General features: G+C 44.6%; 1 protein-coding gene across 3 annotated transcripts in view; it reads left to right on the top strand.

The window, feature by feature from the left end:
* nrg1 (neuregulin 1) overlaps positions 1 to 16,639 on the top strand; it is a 34,594-nt gene extending 17,955 nt beyond the window's left edge. For 2 of the 3 annotated variants that reach the window (XM_086170136.1, XM_086170135.1), the window contains exons 5-8: positions 5,735 to 5,837; positions 7,595 to 7,721; positions 7,818 to 7,939; positions 14,127 to 16,639. In XM_086170136.1, the coding sequence (XP_086026262.1) occupies positions 5,735 to 5,837; positions 7,595 to 7,721; positions 7,818 to 7,939; positions 14,127 to 14,715 (941 nt within the window). In that variant the 3' untranslated portion in view covers positions 14,716 to 16,639. The remainder of the gene's footprint in view (positions 1 to 5,734; positions 5,838 to 7,594; positions 7,722 to 7,817; positions 7,940 to 14,126) is intronic. The other variant, XM_086170138.1, reaches the window with a different exon arrangement.
* The last annotated feature ends 1,009 nt before the right edge of the window (positions 16,640 to 17,648 follow it).

Raw genomic sequence — 17,648 nt, 5'->3', positions numbered from 1 at the left:
ACTGCAGGGCCATTAGTAAGGCATCACCACATACCACAGAATGGTGGCTCCCATAGGTTAGAAAGTGGAGCTTAATTATGGACAGAAGAATGTAGTTCCTTTGTTGGGTATATTAGTGCAACCGCAGAATCACACGCTAGGACAGGGAGACTTACGATTGCTGGCCACGAAGACTCCCGATCCCAACGCCAAAGAGTCTTCATCCTTGCACTCCATCCACCTCACCTCAGGTCCGGTACCTTTCTGGGCAGAGTTTGTATGTTTTCCCTGCGCTGGTTCTCTGGCAACCCAAGGCAGTCAGCAGGTTGGTTCAAGACTCCAAATGGTGCGAATGGGAGAGCGAATGCTTGGATGTCTCTACGTTCGGCGCTGTGATTGACGGGCGAGTGGTCTGGCCCAGTGACAGCTGGGATTGGCCTCTTCACAACCCTGTGATCAGGATAAGTGGTGTAGATAATGAATGAATTGATAAATCAGTAAATGAATGAATAGTAGAAATAGGCTTTACCGCATCACATGGGCATCACTTCCTGTAAGTATGTACCGTTTCACTCCAAACCCCGGACACATCTGACCACAGTGGTTTTTGTAGTCACCCTCCTGGGAACGCTTTGTTTTTCCATTTGCATAAAAGGGGAAAATACTTAGAGCTGATTGAATCACCCGGGAACAAAATGTCCAAACGTACATTTGGAGTGTCTTCCTGTAGCTTCCGATGATCTTAAGATGAGGTCGTGCTTCTTCGCTTCTCGGTTACATGACGTTTACCACTGATTTAGTGTTAGTCTACATCCAGAAATTACTTGGGAGTCCCTTCAGAAGGCTTTCGCAAAGGCCGGAGTGCAGTTGGTTTTAAAACATGTAGCATTTGCAAATACCCGGTGACCAAGAGTGTTTGAATTTACATCTCAACATAATTTAATCTTGTGGAGAAACACCGGGGACACTCTAGAAGCAGGGTAGGACTGTCTAGGCCAAACATTTATTGGGTCAAAAAGCATTAGCTTCTCTTACTCCGTAAGGTACCGAGAGGGGAATAAATGTATTCATGAGAAGCCGCAGACAGAAGCCCCTCTGATGCTCTCCGGGTGTAATGTGCCCAGAGTCCTACAGCCCTCCACCCACTCCTGATGTATTTATTATCTATCAGCTAATGTCGGATGTTGCAGCGTTCCGTCTAGCCGCTCCTCTGATGTAATGTCCCTTGTAGCCTCCGTATATCATTCATAATCCGAAGTGGCCCTGCGTTCAGCGGCGCAAAATCTTAGGGGAATGAATGGTTGATGAAATGGATCCTGATGACGATGACCTATGATGCAAGATTATGTGAAGCCCATCCACATGAGGGAAAGCAAATAGTAAGACGGGCTTCGATGCTCGCGGGCCGCGTTTTCAGATCTTGGAAACATGTCGAAAAGGCCATGTAAAGACATCCTACCACCTCTGCTGCATGACTTCATGATCACGCGTGTTAAACTGTAACAAGTCTTTTGATTCATAACCTCTGGTCAGAGATTTGGAGTCTTCATTGACGGTACTCTGGAGTCGAGTTGCCATGAAGGAAAACTAGCGCTCGAGAACTCAGCCTCTTTTTAAGGGCAGGTTTGTGAGGAAGTCATTCATCCAGTTCAGGGTTAATTCTTATCAAAATCTCGATTGGACTTGGTTCTCTTCCCTCGAAGCAGGGAATTCGAGCGAAGAGAATCGAGTCCAGTTGCTACGTGAAGAAGATTTTGGCAAGAATGACTTCAATTCTAATCCAACTTTTAGCTAACTCTGTGCAAACCGTGGGTCAAGGGATCTAACAGATCCTTACACATTAAGTAAATATCAGATTATCATCAGAAGGAAGAAGGTAGAACAGGATTAAACAGACACGAATCCAAAGAGGAGCTAGCTCTCCCACGTAGACCAAGAGGAAAAACAAAGAAGCATGTCTTCGCATGCGCCGAGTCTTGATTCCAGATAACCGCGTTGTAACAACAGAGACTCTGATGACAGGGTTTCATTTGCCCAAGTTTTTTCTTTTTTCCCAGCACTGTGTGACAAAGCTCTCACGTTGTTAGCGCCGCACAAACCAGCAGCTATAAATATCACCTCCGGATAGCCCACATCCAGCATGTTTGTGTTTGACTTGAACGTGGGTGCAGGTTGCGTTAGCGACGTTGTGTTTACAGCTGTAACCAGAATGCATGTGTGACTGCGCACGTATTAGCATTCAAACCATCGTCATCATGTAATCACGTTTGTTTTGAGATTAACCCTCCGCACCCAAGGACATTTTCGCTGCCTTTCAAACAAGAGGGTTTTAGGCTATTTTAACTCTTTCCCAGCCGGCCATTTTTGGGCAAAACAAATGCATCTGTATTAAATTTGATTAATAGCTTTACCAAACATAGACAGAAAGCGTGAATTTGTTTTAGCTTCAGGTACAGAAACTCCTCTTCAATACAAGACAGCTTGATGGAACACAATGTCGTTGGCTTGGAAAGACTTAACCATATATATTTACCATTATAGTTACATGGATAACAAAATCAACATCGCAATAAAATTCAATTTTGCATGCAGTTTGTCAAACTAACTTTCCCCCCCTTAGCTCCGGCTGTAGCATGTCGCTAACAGCTGCCTTTACTTTTGGATGAGAGTGGCTGCCCTCTTGGATAAGAAGTGGTTTACACCTAGAAATGTTGCAGTCACACAAGGATAAGGGCTTCTTAATTTGAAAAATGACTATGTCTTCATAGTCTTCATAATTATGTTTGATTTCTGAAAAAAAAAAAAAAAAAAAAAAAAAGAAAAACTCACCGGTTTTCAAACATATATAAATATTCAATTATAAAGAAATACCTGCATCACCTGAATGTGGGCTTGTTGAACTGCTAAGCTTTTTACGGTGTGTATATTTATATATGTATATATATATATATATACACATATATACATATATATAAATATATATGTATGATCTCATCTGAAAAATGCTAATTCTTCTTTTGTCACTTATCTGCACTGGCAGAACGTCTTGGAATTCAATTTATGGGTATGGACTGTTCCTTCCTACTAGTTTGCAGATGTACGGCCTCTGAGCTGAAACCCTCAACCAAAGCCAGCTTTCCATGGGCGACCGAAGGGATCGTACAACTTTGAACATTTGCACAAACGACACAAACCTCTTCATCGGTCGCAAGCGCGTCGACGCGAATCACGGCCATTCGCCGGTCACTTTTTGACCATTGGACGTTGCAACAGTTCTGCCGAGAGGGCCGCAAAGTTCTGACTTGTATGCTCATCCCTTCCGTGAGCCTTTCATGCATATTCTGTCGCAAGCATTTCTGCGACACGGAGCAACAACCGCAGCGCTCGCATTCCTCACCCCCCCACCCCCCCGCTCCCGCCATCCGCCTTCCTGTTTCAACCTGCTTACTCTCATTCCACCACGGATAGGGTCGTCACGAGCTTGTAGTCGCACGTATCAAATGTACGCGGGGGGGGAGGGGAAAACAAACAAGCTGCGATTCTCTCCTGTTATGATTTCACAATAAAAATAAAAAATCTCTTGTGACATTTTGAAATTGTTTTCACGTCCGAGCCGAAAACACGATTTTGTTTCGCAACTTCGATTTATCGCTCTGAGGTATGACTCCAGCTAATACTTGAGGTCGATGTCGCAAAAAAAAAAAAAAACAGCTAACCGCTTCACGACGAGCGTCTCCTGTGACCTCGACGAATAAACGAACAACCTGCGTCGCTATCGATAATCCGTTACCAAGAATCCGGGGAAGGAAATAGTGATTCTAAGTCAGTGCGGGGTCACAATGTAACGCATCGACCGCTCAAAACCGAAACGTAGAAATTAGCCCTTTTGGAAAAGCGGGTATTTATTTCGAGCACCCATACATTTCACGCGGCCTCGCCGACCCGACTCGACGCTGCTGTTTTGCTGGCTGTGTTTTTCCGCTGAGATGCATGAGAACTGTGTGTTGCGCTGGACGCTGGAGGCGGGGCTTTGGGACAGACGCCGCCATCATTGTCTTTTTATTGTATTAAGAAAAATCCCTCCGATCCCGGACACCCAAATACCACGCCGGGACAAAAAGGGAGCGGATTTAAACGTCGAAACCCAGATTATCCATCGTTTTGATTCCTTTCTTCGGAGTAGCTTTTTTTTTGGGGGGGGGGGTTTCTTTCTCCGCAGTCTCCACTGTAACAAAGTTAGCGGTCGAAGCCCCGACCCAGAATACCAACTGTCCCTGTCAATAGATGAGTGACAGAACAAGACAAAACAGATCCAAATAGAGAGGAAGGGAGGTGGAAAGAGCGGCGCAGTTTAAAGAAACAAGAGTTAGCGTTACGACTGGTCCGAAAGGGAATATAAATACACCGCGATCACCCGGACACACACTCTGCGGGTTATTCTACCATTTATTTTTATATCCGCCCGATCAGATTTTTGTTTTATTCTCCTATTTCTTATCGATATATATATAATGACCTCAATATTGCGGCGTAATAAATGCATTGAAGCTAACGAAGGCAAAACAGAAACAGAAATATTCCCTTGGTTTCGGTCAGAAAAAGAATCTCAGCCTGTCAATGCAAAATCACTCAATGCCAACAAAACGTCACTTTGGATTATTGACTATTTTTTTTTTGCAGCTGTAGCCGGTTATGGCATTCCGGCTCAGAACTGAGGAATTCCAATCGTTTTCATCCCGATCTATCATTCAAGACCGAAAACCATGGGAATGCCCGGGGTTAAAGCCATGTGATGTCAGGCGGTCTTCAGCAGAGACGCTCCCCCAAGCTGTCTTTCCAAGAAAGTTATCAGTTCAAGGGAGATTTGGATTTCAAACATATATATATATGTATAAAAAATAAAATATATAAAAAAAAAAGGGGGGCTTTTAGTTTTAATGCAAAAAATGTAAGGATTTATCCAGGGTCTTTTATTTTTTTGCACAGAAATAGAACAAAGGTGCAGCACAGATGATAAAGAATTCAATGATTAAATCTTATGATTGCCAAGGTCATGGGAAGTCGTCTATTACGGTTTGTATTTTTCTTTCTCTCTGACCCCTGTGACTCAGTCTGGGCCAGGATTTAAGGGACGGGAGATGTTGGTAAAGGTTACCAGCGTCACAAAATTAGATCACGGGAGACAGAAAGACGGTTAGGACCAACCGGAGAGGCTCGTGGTTTTCCAGAGAATTAAGTTTTTTTTTAGATTGATTCGACTCGAAAGGGGGACGAAAACTCTAAATATTTCACCCGTTCCAGATGTCGACTTAACCGAAAAAATAATACGATTCGACTAATGCAAGTCGTTTTAGTTCAAAATGCAAACCGGGTTGACGAATCGAAATCTGCCGGGATTATAACACGTCCATACAACCATATAAATGTTCCAAACTTCAATTTCGGTTCTGTTAAAGCCGACATCGGTATTCTGCATCAAACCGTTCCTGTCCACCTGCATGCCAGAGGGATCATCTTTGACATTTTTTAAAAAACTCTTTTCGATGCGCGGGTGGGATGCGACTCTTTGAGATCAAACGCGTCGGTCTGTGAGGCCGGTGAACGTTTTCGATCGGAAGGTAAAAAAAAAAGCCTCGCCGAGCCGTCTCTTGTTGTTCCGATTCGGCCGGAACAGAATTGATACTTGTTTCTGTGTATGTGTGCTTGTGTGTGTTGTGGATCTGAAGTTTTAAGAATGGACTGTCCTCTTTTTCAGAAGCTGAGGAGCTGTATCAGAAACGTATTTTAACAATAACAGGAATCTGCATTGCACTCCTAGTCGTTGGAATCATGTGTGTGGTTGCCTACTGCAAAACAAAGTAATTCATGTCACATTTTCATGATTAATACATAACCTGAAGGTACTCTGTGGTTTTGTCACAGCGCCCAACAGTGCATCAAAATCTTGCTTTTAAAGCCTAACAGCCCCAAATGGGATAATCTACATTTTTTTTTTTTTTTTTTTACATATTCACTTCAAGCCAGCTTCAGGAAAATATATCTCTTAAGAAAATGAAAAAAAAAATACTCAGCACTTTTGGATTTCCTGGAAACTTTGACGTAGCGGCCGAGTCACCCGGTGCCGCGTTACCGATGGTCTTTTCCGGAGAAAATACGGAATCGGCCGTCCGGTTGCCGTTAAGGTTCGGCGCCGTGGGCGTCCAGAGGGCCGGGACGAAGTGTTTGTCACGGGAAAATACGGCCGGCAAAGGACTTTCTGCGATGGCGAATCGATAACGTGAATCTTGTGCCTCCGCAACCATAAAAGCTACAACAACAAGGGGTCAGAGTGGAGAGGAGCCTGACGTTTGAAGCGTTATTGCAGGAAGACAGGCGATAACAAGTATAAGTAACGGCCCAGTAACGGCTCACACACCCTAAAATCCTCGGTCCCCTGATCCGATGAGGACCGAGCGAAGGATCTAAGGTTGCAGAAAGATCTCAAATGAAAGTCCAGTTCCATGTTGGAGCCGGTTATCTTTCAAACTTACAGGTTGGCAGGATGCAACCCACGAAAACAGATGCCATTTAGGCTTAAGACGCACAACAATCATGATTCAGCGATGTTACACTAAAGGTGGTCGGTTAAATGTTAGTCAAAATATGTGGAATGCAGTTTTGTAAACGACACCTGAGTTCTAATTCGTAGTCTTGGGACCAGGACTTGAGCTAAACTGCAGAAGCCGGCGTGTTAACATTAGCCGACACTAGTCCTCATGTAGCACACTGTGAACCAGGAAGTGCACGTGTTCATCATGAGGGAAAAGTGTTAGAGATTGACGTAGCTTTCAAAAACTAGCGTTAAAAAAAAATGCGTTTTAACCCCCCAAAAAAAATGGCTTTAAGAAGTTAAGTTCATCACTGTGGCTCATAGATGAGCTGCTGGTTCAACATTAACAGAACCTGTTCAGGGAGGAAGGCGAAGATGGGATGGCGCCGTCATTCACCGCGCCGTTTGTGTTCCTCTGGGCAAGAGGACGCTAAACTTAGCATTGCGTTCACGTCAAAAACACCAAAGTTAAATGTCTGTGGAGGTTCTCAGCCATCCAGGTCACGGTCAGTTCTTGTCGAAATCTTGACTTGAATTTCTCCACTTGAAGACGGTTCAGCTCTCATCCGAGAGGCTTCTTCAGTTCAGTGGTTTTGTCCCAACGAATGACACCACGTTAGCATAACAACCCCCTTAGACCTAGTTCTTGCCATAACCTGGGCTGAAGAAGCCCTTCGGACGAGGGCTGGAACGTCTTCAGGCGAAGAAATTCAAATCTAGTTGCCAAAAAAAAGAAGACTTTGACAAGAACTGACCAAAATTAAAGTTAGCGCTAACAATCGGTATGCTACTGAGTCGGGAGGATGTTTAGGAATTTTGATGTGCTTTTGGACGCTGTGGCAATACCGCAGAGTTTATCTCCTTCTGACCGTAATCCGTATTAATGACATTTAACGTGAAAGCTTAATATAACATGATTGGGGTAAATGTATCTTGTTTCGGTACATTTGAATCTCTCCCCTCAGAGAATTCAAGCCTCCTCCTCCTGAGCTTCCTCACAATCTGCTTTGTTTCCTCGCCGAACAGGAAGCAGAGGAAGGCGCTTCACGACCGTCTGAGGCAGAACCTGAGGAATAAGAGGAAGAACATGACGGGCTCAACCAGAGGACGTCAGGTTTCTAACTTGCCTCTTCAAGATTTGCAGCTTACTAATGTAGGCCGACACTTCTAAGAGGACCAATGAAAGGCACTGCGGTGGAATCCATATTCACCTGTTTGTTGCGTTGTTGTCTGATTTCATATTTTGTAGCAATGTAACGGGATAGCGACACAGCACGCGGCCGAGAAGGAGACAGAAACCACCCTGTCCACAAGCAAATATGCCCAATCGGCGCCTGAGGCCACTACATTTACTCACATCTCCAGCCAAAGGTAAGAAGAGCTAAAAATCTAGATTTTAACAGCGTGACGAACGGGCAGAAAATGACCGAACAGAACGGCACGCGGTGACCCAACTAATCCGGCCGGACAATCTTTCCCCTGATATCAGCCTGATATAACACAAAAAGGAAATGAATACACTCGCTCCCGCTCCTGTTTCTGTGTATCGTGTTGTTATTAAAGCTGCCAGGAAACACGATCGGCACAAAAGCTCCTTATCTGGCATTCAAAAACAAACCCCTGCATATGGAAACTGGCAAACGGCGGGGAGTTTGAATAATCTGCACATAAACTTGCCATCTGATGGTATATCCATGTCGTGACGTTGGGCTGTTGGGCTGTTGTCCAGGGTCGGGGTCCCGTTTCCGAAAAAATGATCGCAAAAACTAGTTTACGTTATCAACCGCGGACCTACACGTCTCTGTATTGATGGTATCTGGAGTCACACTGTAAACCCTTGACTTGGTTTGTTTGGGGATTTCTACTGTCACTTTTAAACAAATCAAAATCGCACCTTAACCATAATTACCTCAGCGTAACGCGTTGTTGTTTTCGGTGACAAATTATTCATATATATTTTTTGTACTTTTGCACCGTGGGTCTTAAGAGTAGCGCCATTTCAATGCTCTGTATGATGTAAAAGTACAGCAGTAGTGACAATCAAGTTGACTCTGACTTTAGGTCGCAGTGTTCGCTGCGCAGTCGTGGCTGTTCTCTAGCCAAAATAACAAGGGTTCCACTTTTACATAAAAATCTGAGGATTTACCAGGATCTACCAGTCTCCTCGGAAGACCTATAACAGGGGTCGGCAACCCGTAACACCCAAAGAGCCATTTAGACCCGGTTTCCTCGGAAAAGAAAACACTGGTAACGCCGTCTGAAAACGTCGCTTTTTGACGTCTAAAATGAAGGTACCGCTGAATATATTGCTTTTTATTACCTTTACACTTTGTTTAAACAAGTGTGTCGTGTGTTGCTTCTGAAATTCACAAAGTATTACGGAGAAAATTAAATCTTATTTATGTAATGAATTCATTTTGAGCTTTGGGCTTTCAGAGCGTGTAGCCCTGAATTTTAAAAATAAATTGGGAAAAATCACTGTGTCAGTAAACAATAAAAAATAAATATTTGCAAAATATCTTCATAAATATTTATTTTACCTGGTTTATGGGACTTCTGCTCCTGAACTTCTGTGCACGGCATCTGCAAAAATCGGGACTTTACCAGCTGGCGGGTATACCGGCTTCCGCGAGCGTGACGTTATTTTGAGCGGCGAAAAATAATAAATGTAATATTTCAAGATCACAAACTAAGAACTAAAAGTTAAAAAAAGGAATTAACACAAATGAAATACACTTCAATTAAATATTTATAATTTATTTTCCCAAGCCACTCGGAGCCGCAGTGTAAAGATGACGGAGCCGCGGGTTGCCGACCCCTGTGCTAGACTGATAACACCAGCAGCGCTAACAGCTGTATGCTAATAGCCGACACGATACGATAGTAGCTTCGATATTCAAGAAATATGCATGCGACCCCTGACCTTGGATCTACCGGATCATACGATCACTGACGTATGACCTGTAGATACGTCGTGGCGCCACGTTGGATTTGAGAGGAAATCCACTGAGAAATTTGTCTCACGCTGAACCCGAAGCGTCAAAACACTTGTGGGTTTCATTACATTTGTGCTGAAATGTGACAACTTTACATCCACAACAAGGCGGGTTGGATGTCAAAGCGGGCTCCCAGTTGTCCAGGTCCAGGGTTATCACTCAGATCTTGTCAAGGCAACTGGACTTGATTTGTTTTCTCAAAGATATTTCATTTCTCATCCCAGAGGTTTCTTCAGTTCTACTAGGGCAGTGTTTCCCAACCAGTGTGCCGTGAGAGATCATCAGGTGTGCCGTGGAAAAATGCCCACTTTCACCTGATTGGTCCGATAATTATTTATCCAACGCAAATAATGTGTCTTCTTATGTCTATGTGGGCAGCGTGGCCCATTCCATGGCGACGGGTAGTGAATTAACCAGTGCATCTTTGTATCAGAGTGATTAGTGACGCTTTGCGTGATACATTTTTAAAATAAAAAGTACTTGTATCTGCGTAAACAAACAGGCAGCGTTGTTGAAAACTACCAAGACGAGTGAGAAAGCGGTGAAAGCTGTTGTAAAGTTGCTGAACTCATCTCTAAATCCAGACAGCAACACACCGGAGCAAAACATTAGTACTACCTGCCGGCAAAATCATTGTAGCGTTGATAAAGAAATAGCCCGAGTTTTCTCAAATAATACCATTTTCAGACATATTGATGACATGTCTTCAGACATTGAGAAAAGTTTTCTGGAAAAGTTGCACATCAGTGGGAAATTTGCATTGCAACTTGACGAATCTACAGATATTAGATATATTAGATTTCACACTAAGTAAATTGAGACTACGGTTTCATTCTAATTCTTTAAAAAATGTTTTTGACATATTTATTTGGTGGTGCGCCGTGGGATTTTTCTAATGTAAAATATGTGCCGTGGCTCAAAAAAGGTTGGGAAACACTGTACTAGACCACGGGGAGTTTCTGATCGCTGGGTTTGGAGGTTCGTGTCGGTCCAAGTTGAGATGGCTAGTTGTGTGAAGGTGCGGCTCAAGTGAGTCGCTGGGAATCGTACCTCTTGTTCCCAAAACGAATGCGGCAACCACACTAAACATGACACACAACGTAGCATCTGGACCAACACCAGACTCCGGCAGCTACATACCGGAAACTCCCCACGGTCCAACGGAACTGAAGAAGCCTCTGGGACGAGAGGTGAAACATCTTCAGTCGCGAAAAAAAATAAAAATCAAGCGAGAGTCGTCTAGATGAGATCTGACAACGGCCGATACGCCAACAATTGTAGTTACTTCATGGCTAACACAGAAAGATGTTTTGAAACTAAACAGTATGACCTGGGTTCAGCAAGGACCAGTTTCCTGACTCCATCCATCACTGACAGATGTTTTCAGCTCCTGCACTTGATCACCTACAGGCAGATTTCTTTTTAAATGTTTATTGCTTGGCGTACTTCGGCCCCCCCTTTTTATCCGTTGCTCTATACGAAGTGGCTGAATGTCAACTGTGTCTTTCCAAAGAATAATAGTTTCAAAGTGTAAATATAGCTTGGTCCAACACATCCCGCTTACGTTGGATTGTAAGGATTGTGGCGAAGGCCCCGCAACTCGTTTCTTGTCTCCTATTAAAAGGGAAACAGCGATTCACAAAGGCTGAATCTGTGAGGTGGCTGGAACAAACTTGTTTAGAACAGATCTTGCAGAAACAGCAGAGGCAAGTTGATGCTTTCGTCAGATTGGCCATGGAGTCCACCAAGAACTCCACCAGGAACAGCTTCCAGCCTCCATGTTGGAAACGTCCATTTCACGGAAAGAATTTTCCGAGCTTTACCGCACCAAAGGACGACAAAGCGGCCGAGACTTTGAGCCCGATGCTTCCTGGACGCCGGGTCATCCTCGGCCGCAGAGATCGATCGGTGACGATACGCAAGCGATGGCCAAAAGAGGTCTCTCAGCTATTTTTACCACTCGGATCGGTGGCTGACTTTGAAAAAAGAGGCGGAGAGAGAAGTGGAATAAAAACGGAACGGCGAAAGGCTTGCGTCGACCAATTTGACCCGCGATACATTGATGTCATTGTCAAGAGGCCTGTCTAAAATCTGTCTCCATGTAAACGTACCCTCCCTGTCTCTGCAGCTGGAGTAATGACTGGAGCAACAGTGTTCTGTCTGACACTGAGTCTGTCTCCATGATGTCACTGGCGGAGAATAGCCAGCGTGGCGTTCAGGGCCGCAGGGGCCGCCTGAACGCCACTGGCGGCACCAGAGACCTAAGTGCTCAGTCACAGAAGTGCAGAGACACACCCAGCTCCGACAGGGACTTGCCTTAAACTATGAGGTAACCCACTAATTTCAACTTCCAAAACGAAAGAGCTCGATCTACGTCCAGCGGCCTAAAGTTAATGAGATAAAACGCGATGCAATTGAATTTAAAACTTTCATACAGCGCAGGTTGACTTGTACTTAATCATTTATGATACCGTCGTTCTTTGGAGCTCAATAATTCAGAGTTAGGAACTAGCTTAACCTGGAAGACGTTCCCTCAGAGGAGAGACGAACGCCTTGGGGCGAGTCCTTCCGCTAACCTTAGCCAAACTTTGGTTTCGAACCCCGGAGAGACCGAAAAACTGGACACTGCTCAGCCGCCTTGGCTTTGGATCGGCAGGGTGCCGATAGCCATTTCTGTCCTGCATCGTCCAGCTCCTGCACGATCGCTGTGCTTGTCACCCAGGGATCGGACGGTGTGATCAAGCTTCACCAATGAGGGAGTAACCTCTCTTGGCAACTTCTCCTGAAAATGCTGAATTTTACAACAAGCTTCTAGAAACATTCTGGAGGCATCGCAGATGAGACGCTACCTTCAACAGGCTTCGTGTCGCCGTCGTCTTTTAAGGTCTGTTGGCAGGGAGACATAACGGAAATAGCTGATAACCAGATTTGGATATAGTGTTCTCAGGCGTGCTGACCTTCTATTTCATGTCATGCTAGCATTCCAAAGTGAAATTGGAAACAAAAAAAAAAAAGATGCAAGTCACTGGCCCAAACACCCAAATGATGCAACCTCTTATATCTGCAAAACACAAATGATAAACGTTCTGTACTCTCGCTTCTAGCGACGACAGAAGCTTGCTTGGCTCGTGCATCAAACTACGATGCTACAAGAACCCCTCAAGCACCTGCTTTAGAAATGGGAGGGCGCTACTGAAATATTGAATTTGAGGCCTGCGTGTGTCTCTTACCCAACACACATTAAAAAGACTGATCATATTTATCATGTCTCACAACTGAACCTGCACAGCTCGAGCTTGTGTTTGATGCTGATTCGGCTTAGATTCCCCGATGATGGGTTGGGAATGGGTACGTTGGTCTGAACGGGCACAAACTAGCACCTCGTTTCACTGGTTTCATAGCTGGTGAGGAGCCGTCCTCTGGCTTGGGCCTGAACTAAACCATCTTTGTTAAGCGGGACAGTATGTCTTCCGAAAAAACAACTTTCCATGTGGCTAGTGTGTTTGACGTTCCCGAAATGGTGAATTTGGGGGATACCGTAAACTCGTTCTTGCTGGCAAATACGCTGAAAGCCGACAACCAAAGCACGGCTGAACCTCTGGGAAGTCTGAAAAAGCGAATGGGTACAAGAGGCCTTGCAGAGCGAGAGTTACCCAACCTGCACTGTGAGGGTGCAGAAAACACTGAATTATATGTCCACGGACAATTAAAGAGGCAACATACCTTTCACAAAAGACTCTCCTAAATATCTACAGGTTTACTTTGTGCTGTTTACCACAGCATGAGGCCGCTAACATGCGCAGAGCGGCGCTGCGCTCGGCGTGCTAGCCGTCGAGAGTTGACTCCGCTTTCTCACAGCTGGTCTTCTTCCTTGTCAAAAGCCACCACTCCAGATATATTTAGATATAGTCCAGCGACTTTAACAAATAGGCGTTTATGTAGTGGGTCATCTACTGGTCGTGGCTCTTTGTCAACACAGAGCTAACATGCTAACAGCCAACTTCTGATGAATCCTAGCTATATCCTCTGCCCGAACATTTTTAAAATCCCCCTTTAAGAATAGAGTGTCAATATTCTGTCATGTTAACTTGACGGCTCCCCGTTTCCTCTAACCAAACGCATAATTCTGCAAGAAAATGGATTTGCATTTTCTTGGCGTGCGACCGTTTCTTGGCGAATGTCACATCATGTACCCTGGCGCATTCTTGTTATGTAAACATAGCGGCATATATGCTGCTTTCATGTATTTAAGTATTAATACTTAGCATACATTTGCACACATACACGCGACGGGATGTGAAACAGAAGGCGCCGGAACGGAGGACTGGTTCGACTCCGTGGAGTTTGCACGACGGGTCCCCTGCTTCCTCCCAAAGTAGACCCGAATGAAAATGCTCTAATGTCTCCACACGCGGGCCTGTGACTGGCTCGCTAACACGGCTACAACAATTCAGCCGCGTGTGACGTGTTTGTACATTCCGGCGACCCGTCGACGTTTGGTTGCATTTGTTTTGTGTTCAAATATTCCTAACGTGACGTCCGTCTTTGTGTTTGCGTGGCAGGCGCGCCTCTGCTGATTGCGGACCGACTCAGCTATCCCCGGTGTCCTGCACGTCCCCGCAAACTCCGGGGTCTCCTCCCTCGGAGGTGTCCGCCCCGTTGTCCAGCCAGGCCATCTCCGTACCCTCGGTGGCTTTAAGCCCCTCTGCCGAGGAAGAGCGCCCCCTGTTGTCGTCTAAGACGAGCAAGCCCTCCGGCCGAGATCAACAGAAGAGGAATTCCGCGCACTACAACCACGGCCAAGCGGCGCACAGCTTACCGCCCAGCCCGGTTTCGGCCGCGGAGAACGGTAACTACCAGATCATTCCGGCCTCCGGTCAAGCGATCCCGCCGGAGAAACTAGCGAGTACGAACAACTTTATCGACAACAAGCGAGCGGGGATCGCCGACGGCCACGTGCCTCGTCACGAGTCGGCCGGTGACAACGCGCTGGAGAGCGAAACGGAGGATCCCCGGGGGGAAAAAACGCCCTTCTTCCCCCTGGATAGCACTACGGCCCTGCTGCTCAGGGCCATGGAGAGCAGCAGGACTAACCCAGCATCATCAGCCGATGACCTGCCAGTCTTGTCATCCTGCGCCGCCGCTGAATAAGCCGTGCAAAGAAGAGAGGAAAATACTAAGAATCCTTTAAGGGCGGGGGAAGAAAAAAAAAAAAAAAAAAAAAAAAAAAGGAAATAATCACTATTTAAACCTTTATTTTCTATAAATTATTTGCTGTGTAAAGACTTTTAAAGATAACTGAAAACAAACAAAAAAAAAAAAAACAGACTTTTATTTTAGTGACGTAGTGAATACAGAGTTTTATAACTTAAAAAAAGAAAAAATGTACAAATTTGTTCCTGTCTTGTAGATGAAGTGCCATACAATAGTATGTAGCAACAGTTAAATATATATCAGCGCATTAAAAAGATATCAATGGTGCCTTTCTGTTTGGTATGCTTAAGGGAACTGCAGCGTTGCATACTGGGCCATATATTCACCATCCTAATATTCCAGTTAACAATCCAAAATAACTTGCTGGCTGCCGTCCTGTAGTTGGAAGCGCCCACTGACACTGATACTAAAGTTCAAAGTGCATGCTACATCCATAAAGTCTGTAATGGAAAAAGTGAGCGGTTTATGTAGTTTCCTCTCCGGCCATGTGATTTGACTGATGTGCTTATTATGGGCTGTTGTTTGCAAATGTAATGCTGAACTGAAACACCTGGACTGAATAAATACTTAGTCACCACCTGCTTCCGATGAGAGACGAGGGGAGGGAGATGCCGGCGGATTTTATCCCTGGTAAAAGATGGCCTGCAGCAGAGGGAAGTCTGAGCTTTAAAAAGGCCAGTGTGAAAAATGTAGTGACATCTAGTGGTGACAGACTCAAATCCCTCGATTCAACTACCTCTCCGAGAAATTCAAAATAATCAGAATAAGGTAAAAAGAAAATCAGCTGTTTCCATCCAGAAATGAAAGAAAAAGGAAAAAAAAAAAAAAACAGATTTTTTTTTTTTTTCTCCTCTTACTATTAAATGCGTGTGTTTGATTGTGAGTTAAATTATAGTTGTCACTCAAGTGATAACTATAATTTCTCCCCGGATGTGTTTTATTCCCTTTTACAGCATTTGATTCACAAGATATACGGGAAACGCATTTGAAATTAAGAATCTCCCACAAGCTGAACAATTTTGAGGATTATTGTGGAGCGTCTCAATATAAACGTCAGATCGGCGGATGGATTTCTTATCAAACCCCGAAGCGGGTTTCGTTTTTATTTTAAAAAACGACACACAATCATGAAGGATCCGCTGCACCTCCTTCCCACGTCTCTCACACCGGGCCTTTAAGCTTCACCGATCCGAGTTCCTCTGTAACATATATCGGAGTTTTGTTTTCCCCTAGAAGACGCAGCTGCTCGGCACAAACGTAGCGATAATTTATCTATAATATAGCAGAATACAGGACTCAACTCAACCTATTTTCCTCACGTCTGCGTGAGAAAACCACCGAGCTACATAACCGTCCTCGTAAAAGAAAAAAAAAACACGTCTCGATCCGTGAAGTCTTGAAATGATACGAATCATAAATTTGGCTGATTTTAACGTCACCCGGCTTTGGAGATGCAGGTGCCCGTCTGAGATGATGCGCAGCGAGAAAAATATGTCAAGGAACATCAGGAGAAACAGCACCGCCCTCAGTTAGTTAGAGCGTCACTCACTTTAAATAAATGGTTCGTGTATTTATTTTGTTGTTTTTTTTTTCCAGTTTTAACCGCGCACTGGAGTTCATATCCTTATCATCTCTATGTGAATGCAGTTGTTACCGGGGGCGACGCTGGACGGACGTAAGAGAGCGGCGGCCTTCGCGTTCCGGTTTGTTTGGACTCCACACATTTGCCCGTCATGCAAAACCGAGAGAATCTCTTTGAATGCGAACAAGTGTGAAATGAGCTGAAAACTAAGTGTGTCCTTTGTAAAGACGGATGTGTTCTTGAGTCATGCATTTTGGGGATTAAAAACATTGCACCAGATATTAATATGCCAAATGCCTTCTTCTCTTCCATCACTGCGTGTTCTTATTTTCCATCGAGCACCACTAAGCTTTTATTTCTATTCAGTTTTATTACGGTTAACTTGAAATCGATTATATTTACTAAAAGCCATGTTTATATATCACAGAATACAATCTAACAGTTCATTCACTGAGAGTCCCATCTTTATTCTCCACAGACAATCACCCTCCATCACACCAACTAAATTCATGTCCCTTCCGCTCCATCCATAAATCTCTAGTTTTCCTCTTGCCTGGTTGTTCTACCCACATCTTCACCACCCCTCCTCTGTTCATGTCCAAACCATCTCAGTCTGACTTTACCTCCAGAAGGTCTGCTGTCCCTGTGATGGATCCGTCCTCCTCACTCCCGGAGAACCTCCACATCTCCATCCCTACTTCCTGTCTTTTCCTCAGTGTTTCTATCAACACGGCCGACCTCGCTACCGTTTTCTCCACCTTCCCTTTAATACTTTTATTTATTTTTTACTTTTATTATTTTCATTTCTTCACCTCTTCTCCAACCTCTCCATTCCTCTACTTAGGTCCCTCTCATTCATGTACTCCATCTTCTTGGAGCTAACCTGCATTCCTCTCCTTCCCAGAGCACATCGTCACCTCTCTAAGATGTTCCTCCACCTTCTCCATGCTCTCGCTACAGATCACAAATCATCTGCAAAACATCACGGTCCGTGGAGATTCCTGTCCAAACATGGACAGGACGACATGCACTTCCGCCTCCGGGACACTTCAACACTCTCTTCTCTAAGAAATATTAACACGATGGTGAAAGTAACGCAGCAAAATGCGGCAAATATAATTTATTGTCCCGTAATTTTCTCCGATCGCGACTGGGACTTATCGCAGGATTTGTTTGATCTATTTCATCTCGTTTTATATCTGTTTATCATTTATAGTTTCCTCGCCTAGCAGCAAAAATACACTCCCGTCTATGTGAGCTTGGTTCCTGCCCGCAGATTTTCAGTTTC

The sequence above is a fragment of the Fistularia commersonii genome, chromosome 23 (assembly GCF_037954325.1).
Source record: "Fistularia commersonii isolate RoL2024-O1a breed Wild chromosome 23, RoL_Fcom_v1.0, whole genome shotgun sequence".
NCBI lineage: Eukaryota > Metazoa > Chordata > Actinopteri > Syngnathiformes > Fistulariidae > Fistularia > Fistularia commersonii.
This window is presented reverse-complemented; position numbering and strand designations above follow the sequence as displayed.